The 23,261-nt window shown below is 39.0% G+C and overlaps 1 protein-coding gene across 6 annotated transcripts in view; it reads left to right on the plus strand.

Moving 5' to 3' along the window:
• Positions 1-90: 90 nt before the first annotated feature.
• Positions 91-23,261, plus strand: part of LOC106886148 (zinc finger protein 148) — a 34,549-nt gene continuing 11,378 nt past the window's right edge. For 2 of the 6 annotated variants that reach the window (XM_014938856.1, XM_014938865.1), the window contains exons 1-3: positions 152-213; positions 20,756-21,101; positions 22,287-22,412. In XM_014938856.1, coding sequence (XP_014794342.1) covers positions 20,772-21,101; positions 22,287-22,412 — 456 coding nt within the window. In that variant the 5' untranslated portion in view covers positions 152-213; positions 20,756-20,771. Of the gene's footprint in view, positions 214-20,755; positions 21,102-22,286; positions 22,413-22,897; positions 23,075-23,261 lie in introns of those variants that run through there. The other 4 variants (XM_014938864.1, XM_014938883.1, XM_014938873.1 and 1 more) reach the window with 4 other exon arrangements.

Here is a 23,261-nt window from a genome sequence, read left to right on the forward strand (position 1 = left end):
CAGGCCTCGGCGGGGCCGCGCAGGCCTCGGCGGGGAGGTGGGGAAGGGGCCGGCGCTGCCGGTGGGATGTCTGACAGACGGACAGACAGACAAAGGGCCGGGGGAGCTACGGACGGACGGACGGACAGGCAGCCTGTAAGCCCCGGGCCCCGTCCTGCCGGGCGGCCGTATCCCCCCGCTGCCCGCCGCTCCATTGTTCCTGGTGTAAGAGAGGTGAAGTGTGCCGACTTGGGAAAATGTTCTTAATTTAATGTCATTTTTTCGAATTGTCTTTGCCGAGTCTCCTCTCGGCTGCTCGGAGGACGCTTTTGCAAGGGACCTCTCTCCAGCTGCTAACAAGTGCCGGGCTGGAAGTGGCTGGGAGGGCAGGGGGGACCAGTAGGAGTTGAGGAGAAATTAGTCGGGCTTTAAACACTTTCCCTCTTCATCGTCTTTCCTCCCCTAGTCCCTGCCAAACCTCAGCTGGGACCAGTGCAGCAATGTCTGTGTTAAGCTGGCTCGTAAAAAGGGAAGGCATTTATGTTGCAAACCTAAATCATCTCTCTGATCACTTTGTTTTTGTAAACTGTTCAGAGCAGCTGTGAGGGCTTTTGCACAATGATAGAACAAGTAGCTATCTAGAACCCAGTGATCGCAGCTTTAGTCTTGCTGTGCAAGTCTACCTGGAGTGTGACCTGTCTCTGTCCACAGACATGTGACAGTCTGGTCCATGAAGTTTTAGATGGGAGAGATGTCTTATTTCTGATGAGCAGCATCTTCCCCATTGGTACAAGACGTGTGACAGAGGACTATGGCTTTACTCTTGAATAGGATCTGGTTGCTTTGTTTATTTGCTGTACTTATTCACAGATTTCAGTAATACTTTTCAAGCTTGCTAGGAATATGTACCTGGGCCTGTCATGCTTAAACACTTTGGAGTCCCCATATCAGATTTCGTCCTTGTAAGTGATAGAACTTTTGCAGTCATTCTTCATGAGTTTGGTGATGCTTTCATAGTGAAGGAAAGAGGTGGAAAAATAGTGCTAACCTGTATCAATTTTGAAGGCATTCTTGTGTTGTACTCAAAATGAGACCAGATAAACCAATGATCCAATTGAGACTTGAAATCCTGTCCTGCTATGCAAAAAGTTTGCATACCTTCGGGCAGTGTTAGTTTTTCAGTGTTCACTTCCAGTGTTTGGGATTCATGCATGTTTCCAGTGACAGCTGTCATCTGCAGAAGCTTTGGCTGTGCTGGGAAGCTCCAGAGTTCGGGAGGGCTCCTTTCCTGTGGATCTCCTGGGATCTGCAGACTCTTGGTACAGGGTACAGTCAGAGTCATAGCAGAGGCAGGCAAACCACACTCTTGTTGCGGTGATTAAGGAAAACTCTACAAAATTAATTGTTCAGTTGCACGATTTCCTGAAAACAGTTGTCATGGCCTTTCTTGATGAATACTCAGCTGAATGTACATGTGTATTCAGTTTCCAAAAGTATTTTCTTCGCAGTTGTTTCTGGATGTCTGCATGCCCTTCTTCCCCAAATATCCTTGTAGTTAGTCAGTGAGCTCATATAACTGAATAAAGCTAAAAGACATGAGGCTCTGACCTCTTGTATTTAGCTGCCATGTGCACGTATACTTTTTCTGTCTTTGCTCCTCAGGCTAACTAAGGCCTGAGAGAACAAATATATATATATGTAATCTATTTTTCCGTTATTGTCCTTCTTGTCCATATGTGTTTAATTTCTACTGTATTGCAAACATATTTTATTTATGGAAAATCCCTAATATGATGGATTATGAAATCAAATCTTAAGTTGGTAAGTTACTACTTGAAGAACCACAATGGTTAAAAAAACTTGGAAGAAAAATTGGAAGAATGTGAAAAGTTACATTATAGGCTAGATTGTTCACCTGAAGAAATGCATGCTTCTGTAATATTATTATGGAGCTTCTCAAAAGGTGGTTTTCCCTCTCAGTTTAGTGTGTATGAGTTAATTGGCATTAGGATTTCAAGTCCTGTGGAGCATGCACGTATTCTAGAGACAGCTGGTGGTGTAAAACCACTAATAGTGGAAGTTCTTACTTCCAGCTGAGAAATTCCATGTACCAGTACCGTTAGGGTTGACCTATGTGAATACTAAGAATATATTACTCTAGTGAAATACGGTGACAGTACATCTAAAAGAGTTTAGCTCACTTCTAGGTGGGTTCTTTGCACCACAGGTTTGATAATGTAAATTTGCAAATAGTGAAATTCACGGTATCGGTTGTTAGTGTGTGGATTTAGGTAAAAAACGTTTTAAAATTTAGTAATGGAGAGGAAGGGTTTGTTCTATTCTAGTATTTTGGGGAAAAGCAGAGTGGGACTATCTTCTGTATCTGCTGCTAGAAACTTGTGCTGTTTCTTGTGACCGGGATCTTTGTAGAGTCTTCCTCTGGTTAAGACTGTTACGTGGGCTATTGTCCTGTTGTAAATACTACAACTGGAGAGCTGTCTGTATGGAGTATTTTGATGGAGTGGGTCTTAATCTATGAAGACCACTTTAATTATTTAGCATAATTTGGGATTAAGTTTGGCTTAATTTTGACTAATATGGAATACGTTTTTCTGTCTGAAGTAACAAAAGTTAGAAATAATAATGTAATAAGTTTCTTGTCCAAACTTAACAATGTCTTTTATATTAAATGAATGGCAAAAGGAATGAAAAGTAGGTGCCATGGGAAATATTTTTTACTTTGAAGACTCTTAAGGGGATCTAACAGAGAAATAGATATGTTTTATTTAAAATAAGTACTTTTTGTGCCTTTGTCTGGCATTTTAATGATAGCTGCTTTTCAAACCAGCATCATTTGTGATGAAATAGATTCAAGCCTTCAGCTTTGCAATCTCATCTGCATAACTGAATGTTTAAGAGAAATGAAGTCCCACGAAGTCTCCATGGATGTAAGCAGACATGGGTGTCTGCTTCTATCGGGTTGCAGGGCTTATTTGAGGAATCAGTATTGTGATTAACTTGCGCTTTAATTTGTTTGGGTTTTTTTGACTGAAATACTTTTGGGAAGATAGTATTTCCCAGAATACTGAGATTCACAATTTTTTTTTTTTTTCCCCCGCTTCTGTGTACTGGACTCTGTGCAGAAACCCTTGAACTAGTAGTGAGTTTATACATTTAACTTACTGGTTTTGAAGAGCTGAGACATAGCTATTGACAGGACGTGTCAGCAAAACACAGCCTTTGGCTATAATGTGCCAAGCACAAACTTCTGTCTAACAAGAGAAAATCCATTCAGATTTTCATGAGATTTATTTTCATTTACACAAATGTTGTTAGTTACTTTATTTCAGTACTTCCCGGTGAACTTAAAAACACAACTCCATCTGTTTAGCTCGTTAGTACCCTATATACATTTTAAATACGCAATTTTGTTCATCATCTACATAACAGAATATTTTATACATCAACAATAATGCCGTAAACTATGCAAGTGACTTAGGTTTAACCTATTTAAATTACAAATTATTGTAGAAATTAAAATACAATAACATATGTGAGTATTTCAGTATTATAATTGTCTTCCCTTGACTACATATAGAGATATTTTTCATATGTTGTTCAGCTATTCAGCATGTTGGATAAAATATCTAGAAAAGTCCATAATATGTTCTTAAAGAAGTTGATTAGAATGGTGTCCTAAGGGGAAATTCAGTGTCTTTTTAGAAAGACTGTGGAAAACACAACAAGCAGAAGAGTTAGAATCTCCTGGTAACTTCTTCCACACTGTTAGAATGTTATTTTTGGGAAATAATATATAGACTGATACTACTTTTTCTCAGAAATAATTTTTAGTGTACTCTTACGATATTATCAGTGTGTTAATATATTCAAGGCTATGATATCAAGAGGTAACAGTGCGAATACTGTAATATAGTTAATGTATTACTCATTTATATTACTTCATGATTTCATTTCACTTTGGAAAACAGCAAGACTTAGCTCTTTATCAAGGTGTAGATATATATATTGGCCTGATCCTGCAATTGGTGTACTCTTCTGGCATATTAGTATTACAATAGCTGCATCTTGTCACAGTGCAGAAAACTTTAAGACTGTACTGTCTAATTCTTCCCTTATGACTAGGATGACATTTTTATAAGCGCAGAATTAAACAGTCTGATGATAAAATGAAATCTGTGTGGGAAGAAGTTCCAACCTGCAAACAGCAGTAGGGTATAATTTGTGAACAGCCTATCAAATGTAAACTGTCTATATCTCTTGCACTGGGGAAAAGAAAACCACCAAAAAAACCCACGAAAAATCAAGGTGCCTGTAAAACAAAACAATTTCTTGATATAACAAGTGATACCACTAAGGCGTAAAGCTGTTGTGATGTCTGTGCAAGTGAACTCAGACATGAGACAGGGTAAGTCTTCCGCTCTAAAATTGTTTCGAGTGGCTGCATTCATAAGGTAAAAAGATGTCCATTCATAAAATTTTTGACAAGTATCTAATTGCTTTTGTAATCATTTCTCGTAAAGTCTGTATTAACTTTTACTATTTATGCACCCAAAATGGATATAAAAGACATCATTAAAAGGCTTTACAATGCCAGTAACATCATGACTGGGTCATGTTTCCTTAGTGCAAGAGGTGAAACCAGAAATATCGATGCTGGGCAGATTCGACATAGTCATATGTTCACTAGCAGTGTTTAAGAAAGGGGAAACAAATGTCTTTTTACACTCTCTGAATTTTAACCTCTATGTGATTACCTTGAAAATTTGTCGGATTTCTTTTTTCCTTTTGTTGGGATAAGATTTGAAAAGAGAGTGTGACGATACGCTCCTAAAAAGTATGTGTGTGTATGTATGCACGTGTGCATAAAACACTTGTAGCAGGTATTTGTGATGATGTCTGGCCTAAAGCTCTGGTCATCGAGTACAAGAAACATTCAACATAAAGTGAGGTTTGTTTTGCCAAGTGCTAAGCAGCATGTTGGGCGAGTTATCTGTCTGCCTGGGATGGAGCTGTATTTTATAGTTTACAGGGAAGGGGCAAAGCTAGTTTGCAGCTTTGAAATTCACAGGCTTTCTGCAGGCTTCCTTTGGTAGTGAATGCTATTTAGTCTTGCTTTCAACAAGTGAATCCGTAGTGTTGCATTGCAAAGATTCTTCAGTTTTGTAAAAGGAGGGGAGAGCGAGGAAAATGAACATTAAAGCCAAGAAATGAGTACATTTCACGGGATCCATGGATGACTTTTTAGTCTGTAAGCATTATAACAGTCAGTATTTCCAGACGCAGTGGATGATTTCAGAGTGTTTTCAAGTACTCTAAAGCAAATTATTATCTCTGTTGCTGGCCTTCTGAAGTATGATTCTCCCCTGGTTTTGACCACATACACAGTGATTCCTAATATAGGTCACTGTTAAATGTGGGTCTCTGTCAGATGAAGTACATGTGAGATGGGTGACAATTGTCAGGCCTTTGAGTTGGGTCATTTATAGTGCTGAGCATTTCTAGATACAACTGTAACTATATTAATTAAGAAATCTCGTTTTGTGCCCTCAAAGTGTCTTTTAGCAAAAGAGTTCATCATGAAAGATTGGTCAACTCAACCAACTCCCTTTTTGCTAAAGTAAGCTTACGCTTCTTACCTTGAAGAAATTTTTTGTAATCACCACAGCAGGTCAACTGTAGAGGGAGGTGGTCAGTCCTCAGGGTACCAAGATGTGACATAATTATTTCAGACCACAATCACTTGCAGGTTTTCTAGAAGTGTCTGTGGAATACTGTTTTTCAACTTATGTTTTGACCTTATAACCAGTTTTTTTGGGGGAGTAAAATCTAGTTGTGAAGGTGCCCTGTGTGAATAGTGCTTTAACAACATCAAACACAAATGAATCATTCATTTGGGAGAAAGGCTGCCGTCATCCCTCAAGGAGGAAGGCTTTATTAGTCTGCTGTTCTCAGGAGCTTTCTCTGTCACTGGTGAACCTGACAGTTATACTCTGTGATGAATTTTCATCAGAGTCAGCAAAAAGATGTGAAAGTTTTGTGATTGTCCTCTGGGGATCGGGAAAGCTTGTACTGTTAGGAGGTGTAAGGAAGTAAGGGAGAGCTGCTTGGCTTTAATGTTGTTTTTTCCTTGTAGAGATTATGAAGTTTTCTTTTTAGATGACTTGTAGAAAAGAATATTTATGTATTTAAAATGTATTTTTTATGATCACAAATTATTTATACCCAACATGAAATTAAGGGATTGGAAGGGGGAATAAAAGAGAGTTTCTAGGAAAGGAGCATGCAGCTGATGATCATCCAGTTGTCATAGCATCTTGCTTGAATATGTAGAATAGGCGGCAATTTGTCGACAAAACCAGTGGGCTTGTTGTCTTAATCTGACAGTTAAAAGTAGATCATACAAACCAGGCGTGTTCAGGCTCTGCTGGTGCCATGTTATATACGCTGTATTGGATCAAATATAAGGCATCTTTAAGCGTGAGTTTACTGTCACTTTTCAAGGAACAGCAATGTAAGAGGACAAACTGACAGAAAATGTAGTCTCTCAATTTTTTGCATGACCTTGCAGTTTACTGTCTAGTGAGCCTTTGTGTCATCCTCGGTTTACGTTCGTATAGGTCACTGGACAGGCGTGCGGCTTTCCATAGCTGTGGTCGTGATGAGAGTATGGCTGTATCCAGAAAGCATGGGATCTGTTGTAATTAGGTGTTAAGTGCCTAAAATTTGCTGTAACATTTGGGCATCTCTTCATTTCCCATCTGTGGTGGTGCACAAGTTCAAGCAAAGCGGTCTCGGCTCTGGTGCTTGCATCTTGGGTGCCCAAGATCATTGCCCTGTGACCTGTGGGACACAGGGACTCGAGCTGTACCAGGGAAGGTTCAGGTTGGATATTAGGAAAAATTTTTACACCGAAAGGGTTATTAAGCATTAGAATGGGCTGTCCAGGGATGTGGTTGAGGCATCTTCCCTGGAGGTATTTAAAAGATGGGTTGACATAGTGCTTAGTGACATGGTTTAGTGATGGTTTTTTATCAGGGTTAGGTTGATGGTTGGACTAGATGATCTTAAAGGTCCCTTCCAACCTAGACAATTCTGTGATTCTATCTATGCATTGAGGGAACCTGGGTGAGTGCAGTTGCATCAGTGGGTTGAGGACTTGAGACTCTTAAACTGGTTGGATGAGACAATAGTGTCTGGAAGGCAGCCCATAAACACAGGACACGCTGAGTTTTTCTCTTACCAGAGTCTTGTTAGAATATTTTCTTATTTAACAGATTGATTTCCTGCTTGCTTAGTAGTATGGATCGTATGGAATATTATTTCTCTAAGACTTGGCTTCAACATGAAGTTACTTGGCTATGGGTTCTCAGACATTTCAGACTTGTTTGGGATGGTAGGTCTTAATTGTTGGCCTGTGAGTTAATGGCATCAAGGACCTTCAAGATTTTTTTTGTTCCTAATAATTATAGGAGTTATTATAAATGTGAATCATATCTTTTGATCAATCTGAATTTCTGTTTTAGTGTATTCTAGCACTTAATTAGCGAGAACTAGCTGCAGGGTATCAAAGTCATTGAGGTAGAATCCAATTTCCACAGTCTTTTTATTCAAGAGGGCACAATCCTGAGCAGTCTGAGTTTTATTTTTTGGATTATTTTCAATGTTAATTAATGGGCCAGGATATCTATGTTATTATTGCTCATATAAAATGGCTTCTAGACATCTCATGTTTCGGCTTGCCTTGATCTGAAAATGGGCTTAAGTGCTTTAAAATTGTTTGAGAAATGTAAAACTGTAATGAGGAGTAATCACCTTGGGGTATGTGATAGGAGTCAGCGGGATTCCTTGTTCATACCCTTCTCGGAGTATCAAGGTGAACAGTTACCTGGAAGTTTCTTGTCGGGTTGGTGGATAGTCTTTTGAAGAGGATACGCTGCAGAAACACACACTGGATTTAGTAATTACTTAGTTTGACTTTTTTTTTTTTTCCCCTTTGGAGTGAGGCTCAGCCAGATTAAAAGAGGCTGATTTACAATTCTGGAATTTTATGTAAGCGGGATAGGAATAGTTCTTAATTGATTTAATCTGACCACAAATGTTGGTTGTCAGTAAGGAGGTGGTGGATTTGTTGCAACAATGTGGAAAAAAACCCTCCTAACTGTACAGAAGTGTACGTTTAAAAAACTACTTTGTTGTCTTGGCAAATTTAGATGGTGTGTAATGTGCTTTTGTTCCGAGGGGGTGGTTTGAGAAAGTGACCTAGTTGAGTTAGAGTTTATTTCTACTCCTTCTCCCTCTGGCTGATTTCATACTGTCTTTAAATGCTAACATGTGTCTATTTATGTGCTGACTCTTCTGCATATCCTTGAAGAAGATGCTTGGTACTGTTCTGATGCTGTAGTAACCACAACAATCCCTGATTCCACTGATGAAAATTGCTTCTTGGTGCCCAGTTCAAAACTGGTTGAATAGTTTGAAGAACAGTAATAGTAATTTTTATTTATTTATTTTGTTCACCCTTGATCAGTGGTCTCTTTAATTCCCTAATGAAGCATGGCAAGATCCTCTGCTCTTTGTTTTTCATCATGCATTAAAGGAAGGGCTACCACCAGAACATACTGGCCAAGATGCAGCTTCTAATGATACCTAAATCATTGTCACTTCACTGTTTTTATATTCTTATACAGCTGCCACCTCTGAAGGGTCCAGGCACCTTATGGAAATGTCTTGTGCAGTGTGATTAGTAACTGTCACCTGTTATTCTTTTTGTTTCCTCAGGGGGTTATTATATGGGCTTATTTTTCCCATGGACTGTGTTATGTGCATGTGTGATCTTGTGTTTGTGTGAGCAAGGTGAAGTAGATACTTATGTGCTTGAAGTAGTTATTTTCTGTGTTTCATGTTTAGTTTCCTAATTTTTACTTGCAAGTCTTGTGGAATAGGTCCCTGAAAGGCCTTTATTTTTATTATAGGTAGGTTAGAGCTATGGCATTTGAGAAGTGGAGTGAAGCGGTCAACCAATGTCTATGTCTTTGAGCTTTAGGAAGGGCCCTTTCAGATCTTCTGGCCCAGACCACCACTGAAGGTAATGCTGTGGTGATTGAAAAACAACACAGAAAGCATAGGATTTGCTTGGTCTGCCTGCAGTGAATCTTTTACTAAAGAGGTGTTCAGTCATGTTTCAGACTAATTGGATTTTTTGAGATTAGTGTTCTATGTGTAGGTGAAGGGTATGTTTAAAACACAGCTGACATGCAATAAGTATACATTAAAAATAAAGTTACACTGGGATATGACACTGCCTTCTCAGCAGGTTTAAATGAGAAAATGTTCCTTGCTATGCGAAAACTTTTGTCTACAGAGAGCCAAGGATATTTCTAGATATTACACAGAATGTAATCTTACCCTCAATAAGTTTACCGTAATGAAATTAGGGGAAAAAAATGTGTACCTATTCTATGCTGATGTCCTAAAATTGAAATTGCAACTTAGGAGGATGGTTCCTGTATTTTAAAACACTCACTTTGCCCTCACAGCCTGAGAGCCTGTGTTGAAATAATGCTTTCAAATACTGAAGTAAGATCTAGAAATATTGCCTGTGCTCTGTAAGATCAGTTTTGTATCCGTTATCCTTGTTTTTCTCACCTATGGTTTAGATTGCTGTTGGTATTTTCCTGAAAGTTTTCCTTAAATGTGTGTAAATGTGGGACGTGTTCTAGAATCTGAGACAGCTTTTGCTGCTAACTTCAAATCTTTTGGATTGAAACCTTCTTAATTATACTCCTGTTAACTTATTGTCCAACGTTATTTAGTCTATGTGGAAGTAATTGGCTTGAATTTTTCTGTAATTACTATTTTTCTGTAATGCATGTACACTACCTTTTAGAAAACAATGAAGCTGAAGTAAAGATATTACAGGCAAGAAAAGCATGCTCTTAAAAGAATGGTTTCGGGTATATAAGTCAAGCATGCAAGCATTAAAATTACATCATTGTGTCACCTGAATTTTGCCGTCCTAAGTGTATGTACATCACTATACTACTAATATATTGTACCTTACTGTGTTCTTTCGTGATGCATGAACACAATATTCCTCCCCCCCCCCTCCTCCAGAAGCCCATACCTTTTTGAACGCATGGAATAGATGCTGCTCATTGAGTAAGCAGCTGCTCTGTAATTTGCTTTCTTCTCGTTGCGTAACGTGTGTTCTCTTACTGTGCTCCGCTTAATCCTGCTCTGAAGGCGGAATGAATATATTTCTTTGTGAAATTTCTGTACCAGTTATCGGTAGGTTTGGGAGGCCCTCATAGATAGTTCCTACTTCTCTTTTCACACCTAAATCCTAGGTGGGTCATTGCGGCTGTTTTGGAGACAAGGAAGTGGAAATATGGGGTGAGGAATGATTTGCCAAGATAACAAATTGCCCAGCAGCAGTGGCAGAGCTGAGAAAAGAAGCCAAATCCCTTACAGTTCTGTTACAACATCACGGTGGTAACCAGTGGTTCTCTCTTCAGTCTTACTATTGCGCTTACCTTTTCTTGATGACAGTCTTACATCTGCGTGCCCCCACTCCTTTAATAATTCTCCACCAAAACGGCTACTCTACAGTAGTTGGAAACCTGCTGGTTGTGCTTTCTGATCAGTGATTACGTCCCAGGAGAGGCCAGACCCTTCTCGCACGCCTTCTCCAAGTAGTTACCCAAGTAACTGATGTGGGCTTACCTTTCCATCTGCTGTGTGCCACCTCCTGCCCTCAGGAGCTGTGCTGGCCGCAGGAGCAAGAGTGCTGTAAACTGATTAGGTTACCCCCATGGCCTGTATTGAACGCTTACTCTTACAAGTATTTCACTATGCCTCAGGGAAAGGAAATGGACACCCCTTATTTACGGTTGGAGAATTGATGCTTGGGAGTAAGGTAAAAATCTGTGTTTGGTGTAGATGTCCACTGAATTCTTAAAGACGTTTTGTTTTGGTTTGTTTTTTAAAGAATGTATAGCATTCTATCCATCCTTGTATTTTCAGACTATTGCTGTCATTGATTTACTTGCAGCCTTGATTACTCAGCATTTAGGGTAAATCTGACCCAAATGTGGCAGGGTAAGCACCCATAAAATGAGGGAAGTATAATTATTGATCACCTATTTTTTAAAAAAAGATTGGTAGAAATGGCTTGTGTAGACTTGTGTAAGACCTCTGGCAGGATCAAGGGTAGGATCCTATTTTACAAGATAGCATTCAACTGCCTAAATGGTCACGACTTTCTTTTCCTGCTGTCTGTGTGTCATTTACACACATTTCAGCCCTTGCAAAAAATGAAGTAAGGATATTATAAACTGTCTCACCTCACTAGTTTCACCTGTTTCTGTGGAGCAGTTCCATCCAGTGTGCTGAAGGAAACGATGCTTTGTAGAAAAAGATATGTATACACACACATATAGAGATACAATCCTTTAATTAAAAACAAAAAAAATAATCAAGGTGCCGATAGGCTTGGGAGGTGAATTATGATGAACCAAAGGACCCTAGTAGTGATAGTCCCTGAAACTCCTGTATGTTTGCATGCAACTTCTTGTATTCTCCCAGGGCTTTTAGTGTATGATGTTTCAAGGATTTTTAAAAAGCAATCTGGAAAGAATCACCAGAAATTCTGTTACACATACATATGCACAGACCTTTGCCACTTGGGCCAGTAGGGTAACTGATGGCAACAGCAGGCTATCATCTTCTGTAAAACCACACTGGCATAGTGCTACTGATGAGAAGAGATGCCTCACAGATACTTGTAGACAGTGGAGAAGCAGCAAGACCCAGGAATTTCTCCAGGGTATTTAAGAGCTTGTCAAAAAAAAATAATCACAGTTTTTAAAAAAAGACATCTTTTACTTTTCTGTTTATTTTCAAGGTGAAATTATCTGAGGTGAGCTGAGACAGGCTGTGAACACTGAACAGGGAAGAGCCCACTCCCACACCCTGTTTTGAGCTGCTTCTGACACACTGTCTTTATGTAAATTGAGTCAGTGAGTTAACCCAGCAGAAAACTTATAACTGAATTTTTTTTTTTAAATTCTTTTTTTTTTTTAACCAGGCTGGTGGACTGCATAAACCAGTGTGTCTATATTTGAGCGTCAGAGTAGGCACAAAAGATAGGATGGACTCTCATATTTAGGAGAAGGGAGCAGGATTTCCCCTTTCAATGACAGTTTGCTGTTAGATTGGCTCAGCTGTGTCACATAACTTATCAAAATCAAATGAAAAAAAAACATTTGATACATTATCTGAAATATTTTTAAAACAATTCAGCTTGAGACATCCATGTGATGCATGAGATTTCACAAAATTTTGAGCAGTTGGGCAGAAGTTATAAATGCATTTAGAAGATGCTGACTAGCCTTAGTTATGTGTAGTGCTTCCTTTCCTGCGTATAAATTTCATTGCAAGTCTCCAGAGTGAGCACTTTTGAGTGCCTGAGCTGCATAGTGTAGGCCCAATATAAACCCCTGCATTATTCTTTTGGGGTTAACTGTACAGTGGTAGAAATTCCTATATAAATTCTCAAAATGAACTATTTTCTAGTAGTTTGTAATTTAGTCCCACAAAATCAGTGGGCTTTTTTTTCCAAATAAAAAGTAACATTGGCTATGATTTTTGGAATATTCAAAGTATGTTTGCTACACTGGTGACATCCCTGTGGATTTTGACGTGTAACCGTGGCTTTGTTAATGTAGTATTGAAAGGTGTCCCATGAACAAATGTGATATTAGATTATGGTTATGCTGCTGATGATCTAGTACTGATTTTAGGATAAGCAAGGTGGCGAAGATATTCACGCATGGATAATTTTATGCATGATAAGTAGATTTTCTGTGAGTAATCCTGTTGGTTGTAATAGGACTATTCACAGCTCAGTATGAGTGTAAATCTTTGTGGGATCAGGCCCTGTTACTGGCACGTGTTCAGCAACATGGAGCATTTAGAAATAACTGTCCAACAAGTCTTAAGGGTGTTTGTAACGTATGTTACGTTTTAGAATGTGTTAATTTTATGATCTGTGAACCTTTTCACAATGATTTATGTTTGATTAACTTTCTTTTTGCAAGTCAACACATCTCAGTTCACTGCTACGATCATTTGTGTGTTAATTTGAAAATCATTCTTTTAGCTGTGACTTAATTTTGAGTAGGGAGAAGAGATGATTTTATTTAATGTTTTTTATTTAGAACCATTAAGCAGGGTATTATTTTTTATTTTGCAGGCTTAAAAAATTGAATTTTTGATATTGTGAAAGCTGGCTGTGTTTCCTTTTATTTTGAACTATATCCATATTTTAATAGTGCAAATAAATATCTTTTCTGATGTGAAAATACTCAACATGTTTCATGGTCTGATAGGGTTTTTAAGTGGATGTCAAGAATCTGTCAAGTTCTAATTTTTTTTCTCTCTTTTGGAGAGAATTGAGTTGATGGCAGTTTCATGCATAGCAATGCTTAAACATCAGTAGTTTGAAATATGCTATTAGCATACTGCTATCTCTTTCTTCATTAGTGTTAGGAATTGCAGAATTGTGGCTGTTATGCTTCCATTTAGGAAGCAAGCCTTGAGAATGTAGATGTACGTTTTTCCTCTGATCTAAATTTGGCAGAGCTGTTAGGTATGTCTGTGTGACAGCTGTAACATGTTCATCTGTGTGTGTACATGGCATTCGTGGAGCAGTTTCACAATAGGCTTTAATCTAAATCTAACCACTGATGGCCACTGAAGGAAGCGGTCCTTTTCCCTCCTCCCTGCTTCTTCCCCTGTCCATCTGCTCTGCACCCTGCCTGCACCGTCCCACTGATCCAAAGGAAATCCGATGGCTTTTCTGCTGGGAACGTTTTGGTCCAGGGATGAGCTCAACCCAGTGAAGGCAAGAAGAAGGTCTAACTGGGGGAGAGATGCAGGGCACTGCCCCTGCGGGCAGGTAGCACATCGATCAGATTGTTTCTTGCAGCTCTGTCATTGAGAGCTGGGTTGGCTTTTTCTAAATAAGCAAGACCAGATGTCTCGCTGGAGTGCTTTTTGCTTGTTTGTTTCCCTCTCTGAATTTCATAATGGATTTATGTTAATCTTCACTTTCTGATAGAAGAATGTGAACCTCTCTTGGCACCGTAGCAATCTAGTGGGGTCTCGGTTGTAGTTGCTTTTTATAGGAGTTTGTCTACTTAGAAAATTATTAGCAGTGCCAGTAAGACTGCTCTGATTACACAATGATTGGGTTTTTTCTTAAATTCAGTTTAAACCTTTCCAAAGTGAACTGCACTAAGTAGAGAAGGAAAAAAAAAATCAATTCTGTACTAGAGTAAGAATGTTCACTTAGTGGGTTTTATATATTTATATACATTCTTTTCATTGAAGTTTACAGTTTAGCTAAAATCATTGTAGTATGACCATAGATAGAGATGAGCCCTAAGAAGCAGAATATGCTTAGGGGGTTCCACAGATTGCCATTTTAGAAGTTTCTTGTATGTGGATATTGCAGTAGTAGGCTTTATACGGTTGGTTGTTTGGGCCCAGCATGCACTTGCTTTTCCAGAGGCTGTTGTGGAAGAAAGGCTATGGTAGGAACGTGCTCAGGTACATATTCTGTAGCTTCAGGTGTTTGTTCCTTAGGAAATTTGCCTTGTCTTAACCTTAAACAAAAACACACTTCCAAAAATGTAGAACTAAAATTATGTCGTCTGGCTAATTCCAGTGCAAGGTTACCCTGAAACCATTTAATACCTCAAATTGAGCTCAGTCTCAGCTTTTGTGAGGGGAATCTCGGGGGGAGATGTTTTTGTCAGAATAGTGTTGAGTTGCTAAAGGCGTGTTAGAATTGCTGTTGTGTATCCTGGCTGTTGTGTTGGGGTTGTTGAATCCTAAAAGATACGGTCAAAGGGAGTTTATGGCTATATATGGAAGTAATATTTCTATCTCAAATCTGTGTTTGAGTCCTTCAGACAGGCCTAAGGTTTAACCCAGAAAAAATAATTAAATTTTAAAGAATGTTATTTTCCTGTTTCCCTCAATCTTCCTTCATTCTATTTTGCCTTGGAAAAACAGAGAGAAATTAATATGGGAAAGAAATGGAGTGGGATATGGATATAGAAGTAGCAAATCCTACTTTTTAATACTTAAAAAGAAGTAGAAGTCTTAACAAAGGCTTTTGCAGGAGCAAAAAAATCAACTAAAACATTCAATTTGCTCTGTTATACAAAAAGATGTCAAAATGCAGATGATTTTCATATTTTGTCTGTTATTAAAAAGAAAACGAATATTTCCTTTTTTCATCTCTTGTAAATAATCTTTTAAATCCTAACTACAGAAACTCAACCCAGTGCTGCACCTATGAATTTTACTTTTAAATTGAGCCCCATTAGTACCTCTGTGTACTTGCTCATTACATTAAATTATACTTTACTACTGGCTTAAGAAAAGAAGGGAGAGGACAGAGGAACCCTTACCCACCATCAGTCCAAGTGGAGAAAAAGAGCTGGACCGTGTGTTGTCCGCTGGTAGCTAAAATATTTTGCCACTTTCCTTCAGGGTCTCTGTTCAGCTTTGCTTCATAGCAGCCAGCATCCCGTCAGACTTCTAAAAATCCATTAATCTTTTCTTTTGATTGTATTTTAATTTTTGATTCCGAATTGTAGAGATCGTCACGGTTTTCATTTAGTGTGTTTTTGTTCAAATGGCTGTTTCTTTAATTAGGATTATTGTCTTTACCACTTAGCTCTCCAACTTACTGCACCAGTAATCTTTGGAAAAATTGATGTCAGGGTTACTGAAATGAATAGTTCTGAAGAACTGCCCTAGGGTTTGGCGGAGCAGCAGTTTTTGAAATGAAGCAACATGGTTCACTGGCTGTGGATGTTCTGCAAGCGGCTGCGCAGCACTGTGTGACAAGAGAAGGTACTGGGAAGGTCTGGGAGATCTTTTCTGTGCCGTCCCTCCCCTTCCTTTTTCTCCTCCCCCAAAATGTGTACACGTCCAGGAAGCTCTTCCCATAGATGTCTCTTGTGAAACGCTTTGCCTAGAGTAAAGGTTTGGAGAACAAGCAAATCTTCAAAGATTTTGTTGACAGCTTTTTTTTTTTTCCCTCTTCGTGCACAGAGAAACTATATATTCAAAGAAAAATCGTATGATTATGTGGTGAAGCTTAATAAAAGTTCTGAAAATCTGTGGAAGATATCTCTGCAATAGGGATAACAATGTTTTATGCCAAGAAACATGCTTGTATGTGTTAGTGTGTGGTTTGTGTTATTGTAGGTTCCCTCAGGATAATCTCAAAACAAGTTGATCTTTATTTCACAAATGCATCTTGCACTTAAAATATTTATTTAATCTTTGCAGGCTTGGTAAACTGAGCTTGTTTGAATGCTTTTAACTTACATTTTCTTTATCACACTGTCATTCTTCCAAGAACGCTTTTCCTCATCTTCAACTTAAATGATAGGATTCCTTTTATGTGAGCCAAAAGGTGTCAGTTGACAAGTTACACGTGTTTTACTGAATTGTTTGCATTTGGGATATTTCTTGTTTGGCTTAATACCTTATTTTTGTTTGTGGTTTTTCGTGTTAAAACTGTACCCACATGTCATATAACTTACATTCCATTTCATTACTTAGAATATGGAGCCCAACACTATGAATTCTCATTATTTTTCTGTGAAAAGCCAACTGTTTGAAAGCCTGGTATAATAAGCAGTACACTCACTGTACTGGCTTCTGATATGACTCAAGATGATGACTGGAAAACAACTTGAGTGCTTTCGGTTGCATGACTCTACTAAGCCTACTAGTCAGGGTGAGAAAGAAAAAAGTTTCTGTATCCCCGACAATTGAGAGAACTAACAAGACCAGTAAACACCAGTACACTGCCAGCTTCTCTGCTGGGCAGCGGCTGTATCTTGCCAGCTGTCCTGAGATTCTGCATGTCACGAGTTTTCCTGCCTCTGTTGGTGAGAGGAGCAGGCTCTTCTGCGCTCTTAAACACTCGGTCTCTCTGTTTGGATTCCCCAGCCTACCTTCCTGCCAGGAAATAGCTTTAAATCCAGGATTTCCGCAATTCATACCTAATTTCAGAGTGATGTGGCAGTATCCTCCATGTGGAGCAGCCTTCTGTGTGGTTTTCGTCAGTGGCTCGAGCAGACAGATCAGGGCCACCGTGTTCTCACGATTGATGCTGTTTGTTCTCCCTCAAATGTGTTTCAGCATCTTGAGATCTTGTATTCTAGTACCTGTCCACGTCATTCCTCTAAAGAATCTTCAGTGAGTTTGTGCTGTCACGTTTCTCAGTGCGGAACAAAAGTACAGTGACTGATGATCTGTGTAAGATGTACCCTCAGTGTGGATTAACGTGGGATAAAGGCTGAAATGAATAAATGCATCTGCTTGTTTTCCCTGGAGCCTGTCTTTCGTGCTACATACTTAAAATGCCTTACCTAAGAAACCAGTCTCAACCTTAGATCTTTTGTGCCATCTCTTATCAAGTAATGGCTCCATGGAAGACAGATTCTTAGGAACTTCAGTTCCTTCTCACTTTTCTTACTTGGCACAGGACAGTCCACGCTGATAAGATGAGAGAAGAAAACGAGGGTGAATTTTTTTAGGAGGGCTAATGTCTGTTGTTGCAACATCTCTCTGGGAGATCTGCACTTCTGGAAAAAAAACACATCCTTAGTGCTGTGCCAGGCTTCCTTTCTGTTTGTTTTCGTTATTGCTGAGAAACTATCAGTATGGTTTCCCAGGTACCTCCAAAAAATGCTTCACAGATTATATAAAGTCCGCAGGTGGCTGTGTGGGAAACCGGACGGGCGTTTTCCCTTGAAGACGTGTGAAATCTCATTCCCTTACTATAAAGGTGATTAACTTGGGAATAAACTTGTCACCTAGCACTACCTGAGCTCACTTAAGGCATTAAGGAATTGTTGTCTGTATTTGAAGACAGGTACTGTGAAAATCAAGAGTAAGATTTGGAACTTCTTTGTGGTAGAATTGCAGAAGAACAAAAAAGGACGAATAGCAAGCATAAATGTTCTGAACAGAACATTGTCCCTGTGTTCTCCTGTCACAGGCTTTTTTGGTCCTTGGAATGTGCTTTTTACATAGGAAGGAAGAGTATTAAAATTTTTGATGACATCGTCATATATAAACAGATTTAGCTTGGTGACTCTGTCCTCCTGACTTCCAGCAGAGGAAGGCTTACTAAAAAAGAACCTAATTGACTGAAAAGCTTCTTTCTTTGGCATGCCCCTTAAGTATTTGAAACTCAGTGAAGTCAGACCCATCCTCTCTGCCAGCCTTTCTATGAGAAGTTTAGAACCTCTCACAGTAGAGACTAGGGACAAATGTTCTTTCACTTTCAAGTTACATGACATGAGTTGCTACCAGAAGGTGTTAAAGGACTGCTTTTGTGTGTGTGCTGGGTTGGTTTGTTTCTTTGGTTGGTTTTTTTGAGAAATTGACCGAATTTTACTTTCAGGGGGTTAAGAACCAGTAGTATTATTTGAAACAAAGTATAATGTAGCAAAACTTTGAGATCTTTTTCAGTTGTTTCTGCTGGTGGCTTTCATTCCTACCAAGCACTCTAGGTTCTCACCTGAGGACAGACCACTATTTGTTTTGTAAACTCAGCGTAGTTTGGTATAAACAAATCTTAACAAATGTTTATGATACATTGAGAACTCTAAAAAGATTTTCCCGGTGAGGAAAATGATTTGGAAAGTGATCAAATGAATGAAACTGAAAATTGAAACGTAAAAATGTCATGTACTTTTGTTTGAGCCAGTCTTTTTGCATGTTGGCAGGCTGTTGAACGGGCCAGGGGCTATAGTGGTGCCATTCTGCAGGGTGGTGGCCCTGCTGGTTCTACTCAGGGAGCAGTGATTTCTTTGGTTATGAGTTGTCATTGAGAGCCACAGGGAAAGAAGCGTAGCCTCTGACTTAAAACTTGAGTGGAGATAGAGCCTCTCACCACGCTGTGCTCTTAGAGGAACCGAATTTGAAGCTGATGACTAGCAATATACCAACATCTCATACATATTGTAACTCTGAATGCATCAAAAACGAAGGTGGTGATGGGGATTATAATACTCCCCGAGGTCCCCGTCTTGTGCTTTGGCTGGGCCTGCTGCGTGTTGTCCAGCTCCACCGTCCCTCTGCTCCCGTCCCTGTGTCTCCTGTAGCCTTTGTCCTCCAGCTGGGGGAAGAGAGTGGGATGGAGGGAAGGATCTCTCTGTCTGAAGGAGTAGACCAGAGCACTGTGGAAAGGGTTATGGGCTTGGGGAATAGGGTGAAGGAGGCTGATGCTGTGCCTGGACATCCAGTACGCCAAGGAGAAGAGGCAGCTTAGAACTGTTCTAGATATATAATAATAAGCAGTATAAGAAGATGCTGCCACTTCCAGCTTCACAAAAGCCTGCCGTCCTATGTTATAAACTGTTTAATAATGTCATGACACTTGTTGGAATATTATGATTTGCTGTCTGTGTACCGTAAGTCAATGTATTGGTATTGTTGTTCATGACTGGAATTTGTATTTCCTGACTAATGTTCCTGCTTAGTGGGTGTGAAAGAGAATGCCTTTTTTATAAGCAGATTTGACCTCTCTATAGTCTTTATTTGACTTATACCTTTAACCAGAAAGTTGTGTTTTCGTAGAATCATAGAATAATTTGGGTTGGAAGGGACCTTCAAAGGCCATCTAGTCCACCCCCCTGCAATGAGGTAGGATATCTTCAACTAGATTAGGTTGTTTAGAACCCTGTCCAACCTGACTGTGTATGTTTCCAGGGATGGGACATCTGCCACCTCTCTGGGCAACCTGTGCCAGTGTTTCACCACTCTGTTTGTAAAAAATGTCTTCCTTCTATCTAGTCTGAACCTACCCTCTTTTATTTTAAAACTGTTACTACGTACCCTATTGCAACAGGGCCTGCTAAAAAGTTTGTCCCCATCTTTCCTGTAGAACCCCCTTTTAAGTACTGAAAGGCCACGATAAGGTCTCTGTGGAGCCTTCTCCAGGCTGAAAGAGCCCCAACTCTCTCAGCCTGTCCTCACAGCCCACAGATCATTTTTGTGTCCCTCTTCTGGATCTGCTCCAACAGGTCCATGTCTGTCTTGTGCTGGGAACTCCAGAGCTGGATGCAGTTCTCCAGGTGGGGTCTCAACAGAGTGGAGTAGAGGGGCAGAATCCCCTCGCTCAACCTGCTGGCCACGCTGCTTTTGATCCAGCCCAGTTTTCTCTCACTTGTGGGTATTAAGATGTTCCAGCAGCTACAGTATGTCCTGGGGTAGCAACAGTGAAAGGGCACTTAAAAGACAAGGAAGTGGGGAGATCAGGCCCAATGTGAAAGAGGCGTTTGTAAAAGACAGTCAAAACAGAAAAAAGAAACAGAATAAAAAGGGCACATACCCCCTCCCCCTGTTTTCTAAGGAATGAGCAGGAAGAATTGGCTATCATTTAACTACCAAAATTTTGCTAGTGAATCAGAAGGCACTTTGATTGGAAACGTTTTATTTGAAAGTGTTCAGTTGTATACACGTGCATGTGTGTGAAAGGAGTATGTTGGACCAAGACATTCAAGTTTTTGCTTTTATTTGGATATCAGTTTTAGGAGTGCACGTGTGTGTGTGTTGAGTCCTGACTGAGTTCCGATAAAATGTTTTTTAAGTAAAGAATTTTAAGTAAGAGATTGTAGATTATTGTAGTTGTTTACTATGAAAACTTTCTTTGTAGGTTATTGCACTTAAGAATGAACATTGAAGACAAGCTGGGAGGATTATTTCTTAAATGTGGTGGCATAGACCAAATGCAGTCATCCAGGGCTATGGTAGGGATGGGTGCGGTATCTGACCAGTCTGGAGTATCGGGAGAACGGCAAGAGGCGGTGCTTCAAGATCGGACTATGGCGCACCAAGAAATTCTTGCGACAGACGAAGTGTTACAGGAAAGTGAACTTCGACAGCAAGAGATGATTTCACATGATGAACTCATGGTCCATGAGGAGACGGTAAAAAATGATGATGACATGGATGCGCAAGATAGACTTCCTCAAGGGCTGCAGTATGCTGTTAATGTCCCTGTAAGCAATTTCTTTATGAAATATTGGAGAAATTACTAGGAAGCTTGATCTGGTAGTCTAATCCTACTCTGGCAAGAATCTATTAATTGCTTGTTTGGATTTTGATTATCAAAATATTTATGAATGGATGCTATTTATGAAGATGTCATTTGCCTCTGGCTGTGGATAAATTTTGCCAATTAAGTATAATCTTTAAGTATCTGTTTTATAAATATTTTATAAGCAGGCTGTTACCATAGAATTAATGCCTTAAACTGTGCTCTTTTAAATATATTTAATGTTCAAGAGTAACTACAAACCAGAGTAAATAGCGTTATTAAAAGGTGCATACTGTTTATGCTGTTCATAGTGCTATTTAGTTTCTTTTGCTATAGGAAGCATCTTGTATGTTTTCAGAGTATGTGGACGCTTAGCAATTGCATTCACACTGCAGGTTGGACTGTGACACTTCATACATGACCATAAATATGCCCCTCCTCAATATCTCATAGAAGGCCTACCTCAGCTTTCCCAGAGAGAATATAGATGACTTCCTTTTTGAAAACAGAACATCTATCTGGAATGCAGCACATCATCACTGTTACCCTTCAAACATAAAGGAGAATTACCAGGACTTTAAAAGTAGATAGCCTTATATACAAAGAATAATCATTAGAAAGGTAGCGTTGTTAAAACACTACTCTGTTAGCTGTAGATCAGGTGTTTCAGGTGTTAGAAAAATGTAAGAGTATCATGCTCTTTATTACATGAGATTATTTTTTTGGAAAAAACTTCATTAGCACTATTTTTGTTTTCTTAACAAATACTTCTGTCTTAAATATATGATAAACTATTCCGTTTAAATCTTGCATTGACAACACGTGGACTAAAGTAAAATAGGTATGAAAAACTGAATGGTTTTACAGATGGAAGTGATTTTAATATAAGAACTGATCTCAAAATCACCACAGGTCAGAAGGAGAAAAGACTTTGGGAGATGAATGAAAGGATACATCAAAATGTCACTGTAGAAATTAACTATGCCCTTTTTATTCCTTTCACTTAAATTTCTGAAAGAATGAAGCCACAAGATAATTCCCTTAGAAAAAGGTTTTCTGTTTCAGCAGTTTGTCATCTTCTAAAATTGAAAAATTGCTTTTCTGTAGTGAGAACCTTACCTGAAACTGGCACTTGGTATCTTAACAGATCAGTGTAAAGCAAGAAATTACCTTTACTGATGCATCTGAACAACAGAAACGAGACAAAAAACAAATACGAGAGCCAGTAGATTTGCAGAAAAAGAAGAAAAGAAAACAGCGTTCACCAGCAAAAGTAAGACATTGATTTGGCAAAACCAAGATTAAAAGAACCTGAAGATTTGGTTGACTATGACTAATTTCACTAGCATTTGAAGTAGTTAGGCTGGAAATTGTTTGTTTGATCAGTGAAGATGCAGTTCTGAAGTTCACCAGAGACCCAAAACAAAATCTGATATAACAGTGTTTTTCTTTGAACTCTTTTTAGCAACATGAACCCTTGACATATTTTAACATCTGTCTCTCCAGGCAGTTCTTTCTCCAAATATTTTTTTTTTAAATTGTGAGTCAGTAGCTTTGTAGACAATTTATAAATCATTTCTCTGTATCTATCTAATAATAGCTGTGCTTTTCTGTGAGCCTGATAATTTTATATGCTTCATGCATAGTAGTGAAAAGATTTTAAAAAGAAATCTAAAATGGTAGTTTTGAAAGTTCTAAAAAGTTTACTAATATATATAAAATAATTTTCCAGTAGGGAATATTCCTGTGGTCATAATCATCTTCATATATGTATTTATTTATATCAAAAGATTCTTACCATAGCTGCTGGTTTGTTACTTCAAAATTTGTTTTGTAGATCCATTCATGAAGAGTATGTATCCCTGTATGTCTGAAAACAATTTTCTTCTATTGAGACGCACTTCAGATAAAACCAGACTCATTTCACCTCATGAGGTAGCAGTGTTATATCTTCTAGTAATTCCCCAAATCACTATTAATCTTCAGACTTAAAATAGAACGTATACAGGCTGCTCTGATAGGCAAAAATCAGTTATATGTGATCACACAGCAGCATTAAAATAAGCCTGCTTTGAAATCGACCCAGACCGTGTATACATTGAAGGAAAACTCACCCTAACAC

The sequence above is a fragment of the Calidris pugnax genome, unplaced genomic scaffold (assembly GCF_001431845.1).
Source record: "Calidris pugnax isolate Ruff unplaced genomic scaffold, ASM143184v1 scaffold21, whole genome shotgun sequence".
Classification (NCBI taxonomy): domain Eukaryota; kingdom Metazoa; phylum Chordata; class Aves; order Charadriiformes; family Scolopacidae; genus Calidris; species Calidris pugnax.